The sequence below is a fragment of the Podarcis raffonei genome, chromosome 8 (genome assembly GCF_027172205.1).
Source record: "Podarcis raffonei isolate rPodRaf1 chromosome 8, rPodRaf1.pri, whole genome shotgun sequence".
Classification (NCBI taxonomy): Eukaryota; Metazoa; Chordata; class Lepidosauria; order Squamata; family Lacertidae; genus Podarcis; species Podarcis raffonei.
In genome coordinates, this window is record NC_070609.1 from 7200612 (window position 1) to 7219327 (window position 18716).

General features: G+C 50.9%; 1 protein-coding gene across 1 annotated transcript in view; it reads right to left on the bottom strand.

Annotated features, from left to right (window-relative positions):
* Positions 1-9021: 9021 nt before the first annotated feature.
* CCDC61 (coiled-coil domain containing 61) overlaps positions 9022-18716 on the bottom strand; it is a 107444-nt gene continuing 97749 nt past the window's right edge. Inside the window, exons 7-14 of the mRNA XM_053401854.1 lie at positions 18494-18576; positions 18154-18395; positions 16491-16569; positions 16255-16382; positions 13322-13400; positions 12293-12359; positions 12064-12136; positions 9022-10334 (exon numbers count right to left, since the gene is read on the bottom strand). Coding sequence (XP_053257829.1) covers positions 10237-10334; positions 12064-12136; positions 12293-12359; positions 13322-13400; positions 16255-16382; positions 16491-16569; positions 18154-18395; positions 18494-18576 — 849 coding nt within the window. The 3' untranslated portion in view covers positions 9022-10236. The remainder of the gene's footprint in view (positions 10335-12063; positions 12137-12292; positions 12360-13321; positions 13401-16254; positions 16383-16490; positions 16570-18153; positions 18396-18493; positions 18577-18716) is intronic.

Sequence of the window (18716 nt, forward strand, 5' to 3'; positions counted from 1 at the left end):
CGCCAGACGAATTTCCCTATGGGCTTCCTTCGCAAGAAGAAAGCCCATAGGGAAATCTCCGGGGACAGCGGGGAAGCGGAGAGACCTCCTCCCCCTGCCAGCCTTCAGAAGGCTGCTCCGAAGGCTGGCGGTGGGGCGGAGAGCCCTTCTCCCCGCGCCAGCCTTCGGACGGCTGTTCTGAAGGCTGGCGGTGGACTGCCAGCCTTCAGAACAGGTCCGGGGACAGGAGAAGCGCAACGCGCCTTCCCCTCTGTTCCCGGACCTGTCCTGAAGACTTGCGGTGGGAGGAGGGTTTTCCTTCCCACCGCCAACATTCAGAATGCTGTTCTGAATGTTGGCGGTGGGGAGGAAAAACCCTCCTCCCACCGCAAGCTCCAGGAACAGAGGAGAAGCGCAGCGCGCCTTCCCCTCTGTTCCCGGACCTGTCCTGAAGGCTTGCGGTGGGGAGAAAAGCCCTTCTCCGCACCGCCAGCCCGGCAAGCGGTTTCCATAGGAACGCATTAATTGATTTTCAATGCATTCCTATGGGAAACTGTGCTTCGCAAGACAAAAAACTCGCAAGAAGAAAAAACTCGCAGAACGAATTAATTTCGTCTTGCGAGGTTCCACTGTACTGGAAGAAGCAAAGATCACCAGTGTTGAAGCAATGATTCTTCAACATCAACTTCATTGGACTGGTCATGTTGTGCGAATGCCTGATGATTGTCTTCCAAAGCAGCTACTCTATTCCGAACTTAAAAATGGAAAGCGTAATGTTGGTAGCCAACAAACGACGTTTAAAGAATCTCAAGGCAAGTCTTTAAAAATGTAGTATACCGTATTTTTTGCACCACAACACTCACTTTTTTCCTTCTAGAAAGTAAGGGGAAATGTCTGTGTGTCTTATGGAGTGAATGCCTACGGATGGCGGGGGGATCTGCTGCAGTCGTGAGCAGAGGATCCATGGTTCCCCTTCCTTCCCTCCTCCGTGGCTCGCTTTGAAAGAGCAAAGCGTGAGAAGAGCCGCTGAGTGGGGAGGAGAGAGGGACAGAGAGCCTGCTTCTTTAAAGGAGCAAAGTGGGAGGGAAGAGGGGCCTTCTCCCCTTATACCCCCCTTCTGCATTATTAGCAGCATCCTTCTCCACCCACCCCATGCGTGCTCCTTGTCCCTTGAGTGCTTTTCCTTCCCTCCCCACTTAAAACGTGGTTACAAAGCATGGATCCACATGGATCCTCAGGATTTTTGCATTGGGCTACCTCAAACTCACCGTCAGATCACATGTCTGTGGCCACAGCATGAACCACAAAAATCATACATCCACTGTTTCGTTTAGAATATTTTTTTTCTTGTTTTCCGCCTCTAAAAACTATGTGCGTGTTATGGTCGGGTGCGTGTTATAGAGCGAAAAATACGGGGTAAGCACTGACAACTGGGAAATACTGGCCTGTGAGAACTCCTTTACCAAAGGCATAATGGGTTTTGAAGACATTCAAACTCGGGACAAAAGGAAGAAACGTGCTAAGAGGAAGGCATGCTTGGCAAACCCTCACCATGATCGACTCCCGCCTGTAAACCTATGTTACCCCTGTGGAAGGACATGTGGATCCAGAATTGGCCTCCACAGTCACAGACTCACTTTATGGAAGACGATCGAATGGAGGAAAATGAGGGCTGGGGCCAGAATCTCAGTTGCATTGCATGCTAAAATGTGCAGAATGTCCTTTTCCCACAAGGGCGCAGCACCAGCCCAATAATTCTTCCCATGAGGGCCGGAAGCAAAAACGTTTTGCTGAAGTTCTCTGCCAGGTTTCTACAGATGGGTCCCACCAACTTTCTCCCAAGCCATGAATTTGTGCACGTAGCGTAGGCAGTAAAATGCTGAAGGCTGTTTCCTCCAGGGATTTGGGTATTTGCTGTTGCTTTTGCATAAGGATAATTTTGTTCCGTTGCAAAGTCAACTGGGTCTGTCCCCATTCCTGGCCATCGCTTTAAGACCAGCTTCACCCAGATACTGGAGAGACCTGTCAGGAGTAAGCATGGACCAATAGTACCAAATACAGTGGTGCCCCGCAAGACGAATGCCTCGCAAGACGGAAAACCCGCTAGACGAAAGGGTTTTCCGTTTTTGAGCTGCTTCGCAAGACGAATTTCCCTATGGGCTTGCTTCGCAAGACGAAAACGTCTTGCGAGTGTTGCAATTTTTTTTCGCTCCCCTTTTTTCTAAGCTGCTAAGCCGCTAATAGCCTTTTAGCCGCTAAGCCTTTAATAGCCGCTAAACCGCTAATAGCGCTAATCCGCTAAGCCGCTAATAGGGTTGCTTCGCAAGACGAAAAAACCGCTAGACGAAGAGACTCGCAGAATGGATTAATTTCGTCTTGCGAGGCACCACTGTAATATGGGAAACAGCCCTGCTAGAAAAATTAACCAATAAACTGAAACTGACACAGGGACAAATAGAAGACGCCTTCACCCCAGTATGGCTCCCCTTTATCACATACACAGCCCAGCAAGACAATGACCAAAATCCACCAACAGCATACAAATCAATATGGCTAACCTGATCCAAAACACCCACCCACCCCACTCAATGAAAACAGAGACCACCACAGCCAACCACAAATGAACAACCACACCCTAGGCCAACCCCAACCTCTCTCACCACCAAAGGAACACAAGCGAACAGAGAACCTGCACAAGTGATTCCGACACCAAACCCTACATACAGGTGAAACTCGGAAAATTAGAATATCGTGGAGAAGTTCATTTATTTCAGTAATTAAACTTAAAAGGTGAAACTAATATATGAGATAGACTCATGGCATGCAAAGCGAGATATGTCAAGCCTTTATTTGTTATAATTGCGATGATCATGGCGTACAGCTGATGAAAACCCAAATTAACAATCTCAGAAAATTAGAATATTAAATTAAATCAGCAAAACACGGATTGCAAATAGAGCAATATTGGACCTCTGAGAAGTAGAAGTATGCATATGTACTCAGTACTTGGTTTGGGCCCCTTTTGCATCAATTACTGCCTCAATGCGGCATAGCATGGATGCAATCAGCCTGTGACACTGCTGAGGTGTTATGGAAGACCAGGAAGCTTCAATAGCAGCCTTCAGCTCTTCCGCATTACTTGGTCTCATGTCTCTCATCTTTTTCTTGGCAATGCCCCATAGATTCTCTATGGGGTTCAGGTCAGGTGAGTTTGCTGCCAATCAAGCACCGTAATCCCATGGGCATTGAACCAGGTTTTGGTACTTTTGGCAGTGTGGGCAGGTGCCAAAGTCCTGCTGGAAAATGAAGCCAGCATCCTCATAAAGCTCGTCTGCGGAAGGAAGCATGAAGTGCTCCAAAATCTCCTGGTAGACGGCTGCGTTGACCCTGGACTTCATGAAGCACAGTGGACCAACACCAGGGGATGACATGGCTCCCCAAATCAACACGGACTGCGGAAACTTCACACTGGACTTCAAGCATCTGGCATTGTGTGCCTTCCCATTCTGGGTCCTTGGTTTCCAAATGAGATGCAAAAGCTGCTCTCGTATTAGAAAGGAACATTAGAAAATGTGACAGAACCGCCAGCATTATAATCGGGGAAGCTAATGCAATGTCCTCCGTGTCTGAATGCCCCGTATGCCTCTGTTGGGATGGGGTGAAGGAACAGAAGGTCAAAATGAGAAGGCAGCCTCTCCTCTGCTGAGAGCAGGGTGAAATTCAGGGTTTGCAAGTGGCTCCTTGGATGGGCAATGTGGTTGCAACCCTCATTTTCAGCACCTCGGACAGCTCTTCCCACCTTGCTTTCCCAGCATTTATTTTTTAAATACCGTATTTTTTGCTCTATAAGACTCACTTTTTCCCTCCTGAAAAGTAAGGGGAAATGTGTGTGTGTGTTATGGAGCGAATGCAGGCTGCGCAGCTATCCCAGAAGCCAGAACAGCAAGAGGGATCGCTGCTTTCACTGTGCAGCTGTTCTGGCTTCTGAGATTCAGAATATTTTGTTTCTTGTTTTCCTCCTCCAAAAACTAGGTGCATCTTGTGATCTGGTGCGTCTTACAGAGCGAAAAATACGGTAACTGCTTTGACATTTCAAAGCGGTATAGAAACGAACTGAATAAAATGTTGATGACCATGTCCCAGCCACAAACCACAGCACAGTAATTGCTGGATTATCGACGGTTGGGGCCACGATGGCTACGCTTTGCCCCCACAGCTAGATACATCAATGCTTCTGAATCACAGTTGCCGGAAACCTCAGGAGGGGAGTTCCTCTTGTATTCGAATCCTGCTTGTGGGTTCCCCACAGGCACCTGATTGGCCCTTGTGAGGACAGAATGCTGGACTGGAAGGACCACTGGCCAGATCCAGCAGAGCTCTTCTCAGGGATTCATTGTGGTTGCAGCAGAAGCTGATTCGCCTGTCACATTCCTTAATGCAGCCTTCACCAGTTTGGTGCCTTTGAGCTGCCCTTGCTAGTTGGGGGGCATGTGGCAGATTTGACGTTGCCCATCCCCAACCAAAAAAGGCCAGCAGGTAAGGGTGAAGGGTGATAGGGTGGAGGATAAAAGGTAAGGTAAAGGTAAAGGACCCCTGGCTGGTTAAGTCCAGTCAAAGGCGACTATGGGGTTGCGGTTCCCTCCCTGCAAGAAGCCAAGTTACAGGGAACCAGGCAGAGGGCCTTCTCGGTGGTGGCACCCGCCCTGTGGAACGCCCTCCCACCAGATGTCAAAGAGAAAAACAACTACCAGACTTTTAGACAACATCTGAAGGCAGCCCTGCTCAGGGAAGCTTTTAATGTTTGATGGATTACTGTATGTTAATATTTTGTTGGAAGCCGCCCAGAGTGGCTTTCATCTTCTCGCTTTCAGTGCGTGCCAGTGTGGTGTAGTGGTTAAGAGCGGTAGACTTGTAATCTGGGGAACTGGGTTCGCATCTCCGCTCCTCCACATGCAGCTGCTGGGTGACCTTGGGCCAGTCATACTTCTTTGAAGTCTCTCAGCCCCACTAACCTCACAGAGCGTTTGTTGTGGGGGAGGAAGGGAAAGGAGAATGTTAGCCGCTTTGAGACTCCTTCGGGTAGTGATAAAGCGGGATATCAAATCCAAACTCTTCTTTCAGGCCACATCAGCTTTCCGAGTCATGTGGCCAGCATGACTAAACCGCTTCTGGCGTAACAGAATACCGTGACGGAAACCAGAGCGCACAGAAATGCCATTTACCTTCCCACCGCAGTGATACCTATTTATCTACTTGCACTGGCATGCTTTCGAACTGCTATGTTAGCAGGAGCTGGGGCAGAGCAATGGGAGCTCACCCCGTTGCAGGGATTCGAATTGCCGACCTTCTGATTAGCAAGCCCAAGAGGCTCCATGGTTTAGACCACAGCCCCAACCGTGTCCCTTGGTGGTGGATAAATTGTGCCATAGGCACCATTGATTGTCACATCCGTTGCCATATGAACGGCAGTTCTGCAAATAAGCTTAATTGTGGCATTTTGGTATTTTTCTCTCACACAGCACCTCTCTTTTCTCCCCGGACTCCTCAGCCAGGCCTCTTTTGAGCCAGCTCTCAGGAGGTCCGTGGAAGACAACAATCAAAGTCAGCCAAGCCAGAAATTGTCTTCCTCACATCAGGCGAGAAGCAGGGCCCTCAATTCCCAGCGCCGTTTATCTCCTTGAAGCAGCAGGGAGGAAATCCATGGCTGTTTGTCACGTGGGCTTGAGGCAGCTGTAAAAACAGGGGAGATGATTGCTGGCTACATCTGGGTAGCCTTTGGCACCTCACTTCACAGGGATGGGGAAACTGTTCCAGATGAGGGCCACGTTGCCTCTTGGAGAATCCTTCAGGGGCCGCCTATCGTTAGAGGTAGGAGGCCAAAGAGGGCAGAACAATGAGAGATCCTTAACACTGGCAAGGTGTGCTGGTCCCGGGGGGTTACTGTGCGGCGTGGTCCGAGTCCGGTCTGAGGTCAAGGATGTGGTATGGAGGCTGTCCGTCAAAGCTGAAGCTGGGTCCAAGGCAGGGAGTCGAGTGAGGTCAGGAACTCTGGCAGAAGAGCAGGACAGGGTGCAGGCAGGAACAGGCTACCAACAACGTTGCTCCCGCAACCTGGGACTGGGCTGGCTGGCTTTTATCTGCCCCGAGGCATAGGGCGGCCCCGGTCCACAGGTGACTCGCCTCTCCTGGCCTGGAGGTGAGCACTCCTCCTGGGGGAACTTAGTTCCCTCCGCCTCTCTGCCCTGAGCCTCTGCAGCTCAGGAGAGTCTGGAGGGCTACCGGACACAGAGGCAACCTCACCTTCCCCTGACGGGGCTGAGAGTGGAGCACCTGCAGGCAATGGGTCTTCGATCACCTCCGGAGCCAGAGCAGATTCAGCTGGTGTCTGCTCCTGAGGATCCAGCACTGGTCAGGGCCCTTCAGGTTCAAGCCCCAGCCCTGGCTCAGTCGGTCCTGGAGGCAGGGACTCCTGTGCAGGCTGGGATTCCTCAGGTTCAGCCTCTGAATCCGATTCCTAGGCCATCACACAAGGATGTGAAAAAGGAACCAGAGGAGCAATGACTGTGGCTCAGTAAGAGAGCATCTTCCTTCTCTGCAGTAGTGCGCTCCCTGTGGAACGTCCTCCCATCAGATGTCAAGGAGATAAGTGTGGGATGTGAAACACAAGAGCAGTCAAGTACAACATTCCTAGAGTGATCATGTTTACACATGGGGAGGAATGTTCGTCCAGCCAGCAGGTAAACTTCCTGTTTCCTTCTGGGCTGGGACAGACATCCTCTGCATGTGACTAGAGGTGGGCGTGGCCTCACCTGTGCAGGTAACAACAAAAGCACAGGGCAGGGTAGACATCTCTCTCCTTTTGACTACATGCATTGAAGAAGCAACATCTTACCCAAAGATGTCTTCTTATGAGATAGTTTCTAGGTATATGTTACTTTTCTAAGCTAAGCCTGCCTTCTGGGATCCTACTGTGAACAGAATGATGTGTGAGTAAACCTTTTTATACTTTTATAGAAGACTGTGTCGTGTCTTATCTTTGATGAGGGAATAAGGGGAAAATACCAGAACAGTTATTATAGAGGCATTAGCGAGCCTGAGCAAATGTTTAAAAAGGGGGATGTTACTCTGCTAAAATTGTGAACTTGTTACACAAGTTGGAAAGGCTATTATCAGACAATATATCCTCTCCTGCACCCCTGAACATTCCCACAATAAGTAACACTACAACCTTTAGAAGACATCTGAAGGCAGCCCTGTATAGGGAAGTTTTAAAATGTATTGTTATATTATTATGTATGCTGAAAGCTGCCCAGAGTGGCTGGGGCAACCCGGTCAGATGGTGGGGTGCCAGCTGGGAAAGGACTTCCTGGAAGTATCTGAGCTGACCGCCTTGAGAAGCCCTGCAGACGTGCTAGACTAGAGGCAGACCCACTCTGGTCCGACCCTGTAGAGCTATTGATAAAAATAAGAAGGAAAACAACAAGGTCTGTGAGCTTGAGAAGGACATTTAGTGTTCTCACCATCACAGAAACACAAGAGAAAATGTGTTGGAATGGCAGGCATCACACAGTGACACAATGCGATGGTGGATCGGTACATCAGCAGCGCCGAAGAATTGATGTGCAGATTTAGTCGCTCGGCAGAAAGTTTTTAAATAATGGATCCAGTCATCATTATATAGCTTACCTGAGCTAGGAGAACTTCTGCAGGCACCGGGAGTGCCAGATTCTAACTGAAGATGTCCTAGTCTTTTCCAGCTGCACTGGCTCCCGGTGGAGTACAGGGTCAGATTAAAGGTGCCGGTTTTGACCTTTAAAGCCCTTCATGGTCTAGGACCCACGTACCTACGGGACCGCCTCTCCCGGTATGCCCCACGGAGAGCCTCAAGGTCCATAAATAGCAACACCCTAGTGGTCCTGGGCCCTAAGGAAGTTAGATTGGCTTCAACCAGAGCCAGGGCCTTTTCAACACTGGCTCCGGCCTGGTGGAACGCTCTGCCTCATGAGACCAGGGCCCTGCAGGATCTGATTTCTTTTCGCAGGGCCTGTAAGACAGAGTTGTTCTGCCTGGCCTTTGGCTCGGAGCCAATTTGATTCCCTCCCCTCCCCCTCTTTCTTTTTCCTTTCTCCTCCTGTGATGAGGCTGCATTTTAATATTTCAATATTTTAATGTTGTATTTTAATCTTGTTTTTAAGTTGTATTTATTCAACTTGTTTTTATTATTGCTTGTTAGCCGTCCTGAGCCTGGCCTTGGCTGGAGAGGGCGGGGTATAAATAAAAAAATATTACTATTATTATTATTATAGTCTAGCACTTTCCACTTGAAGTTGCTCCCGTGTTGCACTTCGCTTCCTTCCAGCCCTCAGATATACACGCAGCCTGAATTTCAGGAGACTGGCCTTTTCTGTCAATTTCCCCCTCCTCTTCTTGAACAACGGATGCTCTGTAACCCTCGCTTTGCCAGCTGACGCAGCAACAGAAAGAGGACAAACCTATTTTGAAGGCTGGGGCTTGATCCTGGGGGAAGCCGTTTCAGAGCGTTTCCCTCTGAACATGCGCAAAGTGCATTTCAGCCTCCACCAGCTTGCTCTCCCATGCCTGGGAGATGTGAGCTGTGCTTCCCAAACATGCCTGTGACTGGAGAGCTTGGATTTGAATTTCCTAGAGTGATCTGGCTGGGCTGGGTAGACGTTTTGTCCGATCTGCTAAAGGTAAAGGGACTCCTGGCCATTAGGTCCAGTCGTGACCGACTCTGGGGTTGCGGCGCTCCTCTCGCTTTATTGGCTGAGGGAGCCGGCGTACAGCTTCCGGGTCATGTGGCCAGCAGGACTAAGCCGCTTCTGGCAAACCAGAGGAGTGCACGGAAACACCGTTTACCTTCCTGCTGGAGCGGTACCTATTTATCTACTTGCACTTTGACATGCTTTCGAACTGCTAGGCTGGCAGGAGCAGGGACAGAGCGTCCAATCTGTTAAGTTCTTCTTAAACTAGCACGGGAACACAGCTGTGACAAGATACCAGTGGATCGGACAGAGACCGGTGTGTTAGAAAAGAAGTGTTTATTTACAAAATAGGATCACTGCACACAGCACCACACAGCAAGAGTCACACTGGGAGACAGGCAGACAGGGAAATCAGACAACCACCATCCATTAAAAGCTGTCAAGAGAACTTCATGGAATGTTTAGAAGAGACCACACATAAGTTTAAGAACCAGCCTGCTAGAGGGTAGACCGACACAAACCCAGTTGCATTTGCCCCTTGCAAAGGAGCCTGGCTCAAGCAAGCAGTCAAAACAGGCCAAAAGGATATGTCACAACTGGGAACAGGCTCCCCGCTGCACAGCCGAGGGAACAAGGATGCTGTTTAACACACCACCATCTAACCCAGAAGAGATACCAGGTCTAAACAGGCTGGGCAAAAGCAGTTCTTTAAAAGGAAAATGTTAAAACCAGTGGCTGCAACAGTTCAGCTATCCTTTGGTGCCTAGCTGAGAAGTAAAACTGGTGAGTGGAACTATTCCCTACTAGGATCTCTCACAGGCAGCCCAAAGATTTTCTGGCTAAGCCTGCAATCTCTCACTCGGCCAGTCTTTTGAGCCAAGAAATTCCTACCCTTCTCTCCACCCCCGGGAAGAGATCTGAATTTGTGCCCCCAAAGCAGCCAGCACCTCCAGGCCAGAGACGTGCCTGGAAGCAACTGGAGGGAGAGGGAGGGACTCTGTAAAAGAGAAGTCATTGTCTTTGTCCCAGGAAGAAGGCTTGCCTGAGAGCAAGCAGCGAGGGAGGACCCGATTTTGATCTCAGGCTGCACACCCTGGTTTCTTAAAGGCTCGGAACTAAAGGGGCGAGAGAGCAGCTGGAATTAGGAGGGGAGTCTTAAAGAAGGATGATCTGATGGCCGAAGGGGGCTCCATCTCCCCGTTTTTAAAGGCAAGATTGGGTACAAAAGGGCTAAGTAAGGCTAAAGGGTTCAGTGCCCTGTATCTTGAGCAAGCTACACATCGACCAGGTCCTAAGCAGCATCAGAGAAGGGGGGAAAAAATCTCTGAAGCTTCTAGTCCCTCAAGGCACCCACTTTTGTGTGTGCTTGCTGTACATGAATGTTTACAAACCCATGCTTCATGCCAACACCTCTTTCAGGCCCCGGACTCTGTTTAAAGAAGCCCGAAGGAGGACTCCAAACCGGGGTGGGTGGGGGAGGGAGGCTCCCTGTATTCTGGCCCAGCGGCCCTCTTAATTTGTTCTACTCCAGGGGTTACGTTCTGGTCTCAAGTTTATTCATGTATTCCTGCAGCGCCTGCAGCCGAGCGTCAATCTCTGAGAGGTCAGCCGATGGCTCGTCGTATAGGTTCTCTGTGGGACAAGACAACTGGGGTTATTGCCAAACGAGAGGACCGGGAGACTGGGGCACAACTTTCTCTCCCCCCCCCCCAATTTTTTAAAATTCATTTTATAACACAAATAAAGAACACAAACAGAAAAACAAACAATACAAACAAATTCTTGTCTTATCTTTATTTTTCTAAACAAGTCCCACCTATCTGATTTCCATTTTACTTCATCTTTAGCAGTTTACATATATCATGATTTCTAACCATTTTTTAAAATCCCACTTACTTTAACCATAAAAAACTTCACATTTTATCACTTACAAATAATAGTATTTTGAAATACGTTATCTTCTACTTCTAACCCTACAGCCTATATCCACTTCCAAAGCTATTCTAAAACTTAAAGATTAACGTATTTTTTCAAATATTCCTTAAACTTCTTCCAGCTGGGGCACAACTTTCTGGGCAAGGCCTAATGAGGAAGGGCTAGCTATGGCTTGGAGGCAGAGCCCAATAATAATGAGGTCAAATCTCCAGGGAGGGCTGGGAATGCCCCTTATCTGAAACCCTGGACAGTCACTGCTGCCAGGAAGCGTGGACAATGCAGATTAACCAATGGGCTGGCTTGGCCTAAATAAATAAATAAGCAAGCAAGCAAGCAAGCAGTAACTGGCCCAGCACTGGTGGTAGCAAGAACCCTCACCCAACCCTACTCATTGCCAGTACACCACCGCACTTACCTGACCTGGGGTTTCTAGATCGCGGGCCCTACTGGTCAAAAGGGGAGCCTCAGCGATCGCCCTCTCCCGCCAGAAAAAAAAACCCCAGGACTGCTCCCAAAAAATGCCCAGGGCAAAAAGGAGCGCTGGGCTCTGGTGGGCCACCCCCTTACCTGCTTGTGATTGGCCAAGCAGATAGTCAATCAAGATGTATTTTTAAAAAATATTTCCCCCCTTCACTTCTCACTTCCCTCTGTGGCCCCCTAGCCTCATGCTGTGGCCCCCCATTTATGCATTTTTCATCTGTGCCCCCCTTGGAATAGCCTGGGGGGCCCAGTTGGCAAGCACTAGCGTACAGTCACACCTCGGTTAAAGTAGCCTCAGGCTGAGCATTTTCGGGTTGCGCTCCACGGTGACCAGGAAGTAATGGAGCGCGTTACTTCCGGGTTTCGCCGCTCGCGCACACAAAAATGATGTCACGTGCATGCGCGGAAGTGGCAGATTGCGACCCACCCAGATGCGCGCACAGGTTGCGTTCGCTTCAGGATGTGAACGGGGCTCTGGAACGGATCCCGTTCGCATCCAGAGGTACCACTGTACAGTGGTACCTCGGGTTAAGTACTTAATTCGTTCTGGAGGTCCGTACTTAACCTGAAACCGTTCTTAACCTGAAGCACCACTTTAGCTAATGGGGCCTCCTGCTGCCGCCGGAGCCCAATTTCTGTTCTCATCCTGAAGCACTATTTCTGGGTTCGTGGAGTCTGTAACCTGAAGCGTATGTAACCCGAGGAAACACTGTACATGGTTCTCCTATTTGATTCTCACAACCACCTTTGAGGTAAGTTAGGACGAGAGCCAGGGGCTGGCCCAAAGTCACCCTTCACGGCCAAGAGAAGAGTCGGATCCTGGTCTCCCGACACTCTCAACTGCTACGCCACACTGGCTCTCAAGAGATTACACTTCACTCTTACCCGAAGACGTCAACCCACTCCAGTCATCTCAAGAGGCCACTGGAGACCCCGGGGGATTTACCTTTGTCCGCTCGCTGGCCTGTGGTAGGCGTGCTGGCCAGGTGCTTCCTGTGGCCACCATCCGTGTGGGGAATCTGCAGGGAGAACGAGTGGCACTGGTCAGTTCACCTCTGATAGCTAAAGAAAACCCAAGACCCGCCCCCAGTGCCCAGGAGTCTCGGCAGACAGCGAGCTCAGTTTGCCCAGCACTTTTCTGCCAAAGAGGGACCTCGACGCGGCAGGCTGCTTACCACGGTACTGCCATTCCAGGATGAGGAACTCAGAGGCTTCCTGCCCCTCACTGCTCGCTTCCTCCCCCTAAGGGACAACACACACAACTCATCAGGCCGGATCAGGCTAATGGGCTAATTGCAATCATGTCCCGAGCCCAAACTCTGTGTCCGAGCCAGGCAAAGCCCTTAATAATAAATCATCATCATCATCATTTATTTTTTATTTATACCCCACTCATTTGGCTAAGTTTCCCCAGCCACTCTGGGCGGCTCCCAACAGAATATTAAAAACACAATAAAACATCAAACATTAAAAACTTCCCTAAACAGGGCTGCCTTCAGATGTCTTCTAAGCATCAGATACTGTAGTTGTTTATTTCCCTGACATCTGGTGGGAGGGCATTCCACAGGGCGGGCGCCACTACCAAGAAGGCCCTCTGCCTGGTTCCCTGTAACTTGGCTTCTTGCAGTGAGGGAACCGCCAGAAGGCCCTCGGAGCTGGATCTCAGTGTCCGGGCTGAACGATGGAGGTGGAGACGCTCCTTCAGGTATACTGGACCAAGGTCATTTAGGGCTTTAAAGGTCAGCACCAACACTTTGAATTGTGCTCGGAACTGTACTGGGAGCCAATGTAGGTCTTTCAAGACTGGTGTTATGTGGTCTCAGCGGCCACTCCCAGTCACCAGTCTAGCTGCTGCATTCTGGATTAATTGTACTTTCCAGGTCACCTTCAAAGGTAGCCCCACGTAGAGCGCATGGCAGTAGTCCAAGTGGGAGATAACTAGAGCATGCACCACTCTGGCAAGACAGTCTGCAAGTAGGTAGAGTCTCAGGCTGCGTACCAGATGGAACTGGTAGACAGCTGCCCTGGATTCCTAGCCCTGACCTTCCTCGTGTGAACGGGGTGTGTGACCTGCTTGGCAATGGGGATTTTTGCCGCAGCTTTATCAGATTCGCTTCTGCTCCCATAGAAAGCTTGCTTTTTAAAGCTAAGTGTGGGGTTTTGGCAGGACGCGGCTGTGCCTCCCTATGCACCACCTTCCTTACCTTGGGGCAGCAGGCTCAGAGTAATCGTCCAGTTCACTCCCTGAGCTTGCGGATGAGCGCCGGCTGCGGAAGCTTTCCACTGCAGGAAAAGAGCGTAGGGTGAGATCAGGTGAGGCGAAGACCCTTTCGCACAGGCAAGTCACCCAAACGCTGCGACGCGCCTGTGTAAAGTGGCTTTCGGGACGTATAAAGCAGGCATAATGGGGGAAGAGAAAGCAAACTATAAATACCGTTAACTAAAGCACCTGCGAGAATCTCTCCTTGCTAATCTACTGTGAAGCCTGCTATAATGTCACGGGATGTTCACAGACATTTCGAAGGTTCAGGGCAAAGCAGACAGCAGGAGAACGCAGCTCTTGTAAGGGCAAGATGGGAGGCAAAGAGAACAGGACAGGCTGTGCACTGCGGACAAGGAAGGAGCAGAGAGGAGGCAGGAGAGATGGGGGAGCGATGGCGAGGAAAGTGAATTTCCCGTTAGGACTGACAAAGCAAGAGGAGAATTGACAGAAACATCTCTGCACGTCCGCTCCAACTCATGTACAGTGGTGCCTCGCAAGACGAAATTAATTCGTTCCGCGAGTTTTGTCGCCTTGCGATTTTTTCCGTCTTGCGAAGCACGGTGTCGGGAAAGTTTTGGGAAAGCTTCAAAAGTCACCAAAGTCTTCAAAAACCTCAAAAAAGGCTACCACACACCGCGTGCTACGAGTTGCTCCTCGAAGTCAAGTCGCAACTGTATTAACGGTGTTAAGAAAAAGGAAACAAACTTGCAAGACGTTTCCGTCTTGCGAAGCAAGCCCATAGGGGAAATCGTCTTGCGAAGCAGCTCAAAAAACCAAAAACCCTTTCGTCTAGCGAGTTTTTTGTCTTGCGAGGCATTCGTCTTGCGAGGTACCACTGTATTCTTTTTTCAACTGCTATTTTATATTTCAAAATATTTATTGCGATTTGAAACTGTTGTGCACAAGTGCAGAAAGAGGGCAGGACAGGTACGGATGCCGTTGGCAGAAATAATAATAATAATAATAATAATAATAATAATAATAATAATAATAATAATTTATTATTTGTACCCTGCCCATCTGGCTGGGTTTCCCCAGCCACTCTGGGCGGCTTCCAACAAAGATGAAAAATACACAAAAATGTCACATATTAAAAGCTTCCCTAAACAGGGCTGCCTTCAGATGTCTTCTGAATGTCAGGTAGTTGTTTATCGCTTTGACATCTGATGGGAGCGCGTTCCACAGGGCGGGCGCCACCACTGAGAAGGCCCTCTGCCTGGTTCCCTGTAACCTCACTTCTCAAAGTGAGGGAACTGCCAGAAGGCCCTCAGCGCTGGACCTCAGTGTCCGGGCAGAACGATGGAGGAGGAGACGCTCCTTCAGGTATACTGGACCGAGGCCGTTTAGGGCTTTAAAGGTCAGCACCTTAAATCAGGCAAGTTTGCACATACAGGGATGCGGGGAATGTTCAGAACTAAGTAAGAAGCTAATTTCCCCAAGCAGACAAACATTTCCGCGCACTGTCACTTTTGCTTGGGCTGTATTCATTTAGCGCCAGCCAGGCATCGAAGAGGAGAGCTCACAAGCCTGCTTGCTCAATTCGGGAAGCAGCCGCAGAAAGGACTTGGAAGGCTCAAAGACTCTGGCCTGGGCCCTCTGCCTTTCTCCGCTAGACTCCTGCAATCCCCTCTTCTCTGGCCTTCCCTTGTCTTACCTTTAATCGCCTCCAATCTAGCTGGCAACCTCCTGTTACTCTAATCCTATGATCACGCTCCACGGGCTTCCTGTATGCTCCCAGATCCAGCACAAGTTCCTAGCCCCTACGCCCCCTTCAGATCTACTCCTAAGTTGTCCAAAGGTCCCCTGCTCCATTGTTTATATCCCAGCTTCCCCCCTCCAAAGAGAAATAGGTGGCGTACATCGTTCTCCGCCTAGATCCGTTTTATCCCCACAACGCTGTGAGGCAGATGAGGTTGAGAGGCAGTGACTGGGCCAGTGTCACCCGGCGAGCTTCAATATGGCCGGGTGGGGGACTTGAACCCTGGTCTCTCCCAGGTCCTGGTCTGACACTCTCACTGGTGCAGCACCCCAGGCTCTCTCTAACCGAAAGACCCCTGGAGTTTTCTCCCTTACAGTCTGCTTCTGGAGAACCTTACTTCACCCACGTCCCTGTCATCACTGTCGCTGACACCAGCAGCAGCGCTGCCCACTGAGCTGGAATCCGAACTCTGATCATCATCATCATCATTATCCTCAGCTTCCTCTTCTGAGAAGGGAGATTGGAAGATTGGATTGCTGCAAGGCCTAAAAACCTTGTTGCATGTTGCCAATCTCCCTGAGAAGTTTTGGGGGGGGAGTCTTTGAACTTGTTTGTTTATACTTATAATCGCAGATTGTCATCACCTATTGGTTGTACTCCCTATGAGAAGATGTTTGGTAAGAAACCTTACGTCAAGCACATGAGAATCTTTGGTTCTGACATGTGGTACACACCCCACAGAACAGCAAGCTTGCAAAGTGTGGGGCACATGGTTTGTTCATGGGGTACGAAAAAGGTGCATACAGGGTATGGATGACTGACTCTCAAGATCATTAGGTTCACAAAGAGTGTTGAGTACAATCCTAAGTGGGGGGGGAAATGTGGGAATTTTCCAGAGTTACCCAGAGGAAAATGAAGATGATGTAAGAGTCCCACCTTAAAGCGAAGCCTTTGCCGCAACCCCCTAGTTCCCATTCTGCCCTGTAACCCCGCCTAGTATGAAAATATGCGAAATCGATTGCCTTTCCCCCCCTACGTACGCCTGCCCACTTCCCTCTCCACCTCCAGCGGAGGTTTTGGAAGCTCCTCGAGGCAGGGACCTGGCGCCTCCATGCAGCTGCGTGCGTCATTTGCGCAGCACACAAAACAGGGAGCAAGGTCCCAGCGAAACGCACCTGAAGAACTCCTGCCCCGGCTTTTCCCCAGACCGCTGGTGCTGAAAGCCGAGGGGCCCCTGGACTGCAGGCGGTGGCACCAACCGCTGGGCGGGGTGTCTCCCATTCCCCGCCGCAGGCATCGCTCTCTGGAGGGAGACAGGACAAATTAGCCCAAACAGAGCCGTTCGCCCTTGCCTGGATCCTGCAGCCGCCAGGGTTGGGGGAGCGGCAGACCCTGGAGGCGAACGACTCACTTTTTCTGCTCTGCTTCCTTCTGCTTCCTCTCCTTGGCCTTCACAAAGGCGGTAGGGTCAAAGCGTGGTGCCCGGGGTCCTATAGGGAAGGAGAGGGAAAGAGGGTGGTCAGGCAGGAAGGGCACCTTATGGCAGTTCTGTCCTGTGGAGCAGAAGGGATCTGGTCTGTTTACAGGGCAATAGCTCCCAGTGCCCAGTTCTGGGTTGACTTCGTGCCCAAGGCAAAGGCAGCCTTGCTGAAAAGGCAAGGATTTGCCTTGTCTGCGGAGAGTTAAGAAGCCCGTCATTCTTTGCACAAGGTGGGATGTGGATTCTAGCTTTGGGGACATCGCGCTTAGATATGGTCCTGAGGTCCTCCATTCCACAGTTGTGGGATTTGAACTCTGGCACAGTTCTCGGCTTCAAAAACTGGCAAGCAAGTTTCTAGCCCCTATTGTTAGAGAGTCAAGGATGGCAGCAAGAACGCCTCTGAATATGAGCTACTGGGGAACCCTGATGGGAGCGCGCTCTGCTCTACTCCTGGGCTGGCCACCATACAGGACAGAGTGCTGGATTAGACGGGCCTTTGACCTGATCATAAATTCACAGAGCTGGAAGGGACCACACGGGTCATCTAGTCCAACCCTTGCAATGCGGGATTTTTTTGCCCAAGGTAGGGCTTGAACCCACAACCCTGAGATCAAGAGTCACAGGCTCTACGAACTGAGCTATCCCAGGGCTAAGGCTCTTCTAACATGTAGAGTATTTTTCACTCTATCAGAAGCACCTGACCATAAGACGCACCTAATTTTTAGGGGAGGAAAACAAGAAATAGGAAGCCTCCTGAACGAAGAGGGAGCGCTCCTCCCTCTTCGCTCAGGAGGCTTTGCAGGGCTATCCCTGAAGCCAGGAGACCAAGTGGGATTGGTGTGCACCGATCCCGCTTTCTCTCCTGGCTTCAGAGAAAGCAAGCCTCCTGGGTATCCCCCGACCTCCCACAAGAGCCGCGCACTCTTTAAAGGGAGCGCGGCTCTTGGAGGCTTTTCTGGGAGGTGGGGGAAGGGAGAGAGCCCCGCGCTCTGTCCCTTCCCCCACCTCCCGCAAAAGCCAGGGATAGCTGTGCGAAGCCTCCGCAAGGCAGCGGGATGAAGGCTCCCCACTCCCCTGCGGAGGCTTCGCACGGCTAAGCCAGAAGCTTGAACAGCCAGAGAGAGAGAGAGGGAGTGCAGCGCAGTGCTCCCTCTCGCTGTTCTGGCTTCTGGGATAGCCCACAAAGCCTGCATTCACTCCATAAGACGCACACACATTTCCCCTTACTTTTTAGGAGGGAAAAGTGTGTCTTATAGAGCGAAAAATACGGTATCTCAGAAGCAAGAGATGTGGTGTCAGAAGAGTAGTTTCACGAGCTGCAGTACTTGACTCCGGCCCTCCCCCTCAGATCTAGCAGATAAAACATGTGCTGAAAAAGGCGGCTTTACTTGCCTGGCACCTTGAGAAGAAGAGGAGGAGTTTGGATCTGTTGGTAACTCGGAGGCAGGCGGGGAGAGGATAATGAGGCCTGCTCCTTTCTGTGCCCAGCACACCCCCTTCGAAGGAGGCTTCTCCTTCCTACCAGCCACTGCGCCAGGCAGGCCTGGTGCCAGGGAAGAGGGGGTGCTTGGTGACGTTGACCCACCCCTCTCACCTGTAGGAGATGGGGACTGTCGAGGGAGGCGGCCCTGGCTCCCGCTGCGCCCCTCCCTGGAGCTGGACCTCTGCCGGCTGGGCCCCCAGGCGCTGCTGCGCTCCCGGGAGTTCGAGCGCTCCTCCGAGGTGGAGCGGCGGACGTCTCTCTTCTTGGTGCTGCCTCGGGACAGGGTGGGGTGCGCAAAATTGCGAGGGGGCGCGGGGTGGTTCTGGGGAGATGGTCCGGAGGGGGTGAAGCGCCTGGGGAGGGGAGAGAGAGAAAGGAACGCCTGCAGCTAGAGGGGTGGGTTTGCGTCCGGCATAGAAAGCAGAGGGGCCGAGGGGTCAGGAGCGCTCACCCTTTCTTGTACAAGGCCAGCTCGTTGGTCAGGTTCTTCACGCGAATCCGGAGGCTCCGTTCTGTCGCTTTCATCTCTGCCAGCTGCAGTGGGCAGAAAGATCTCTTTTTGGGCCTTGTGTTAAGGCTCAGGCTGAATAATGGGGGGGTATATTAAAGCAGAGTCGGTACCTAGGAGTCCAGGGTGGATATTTGCAGAATGTGGTGGGGCATTTTATGCATTG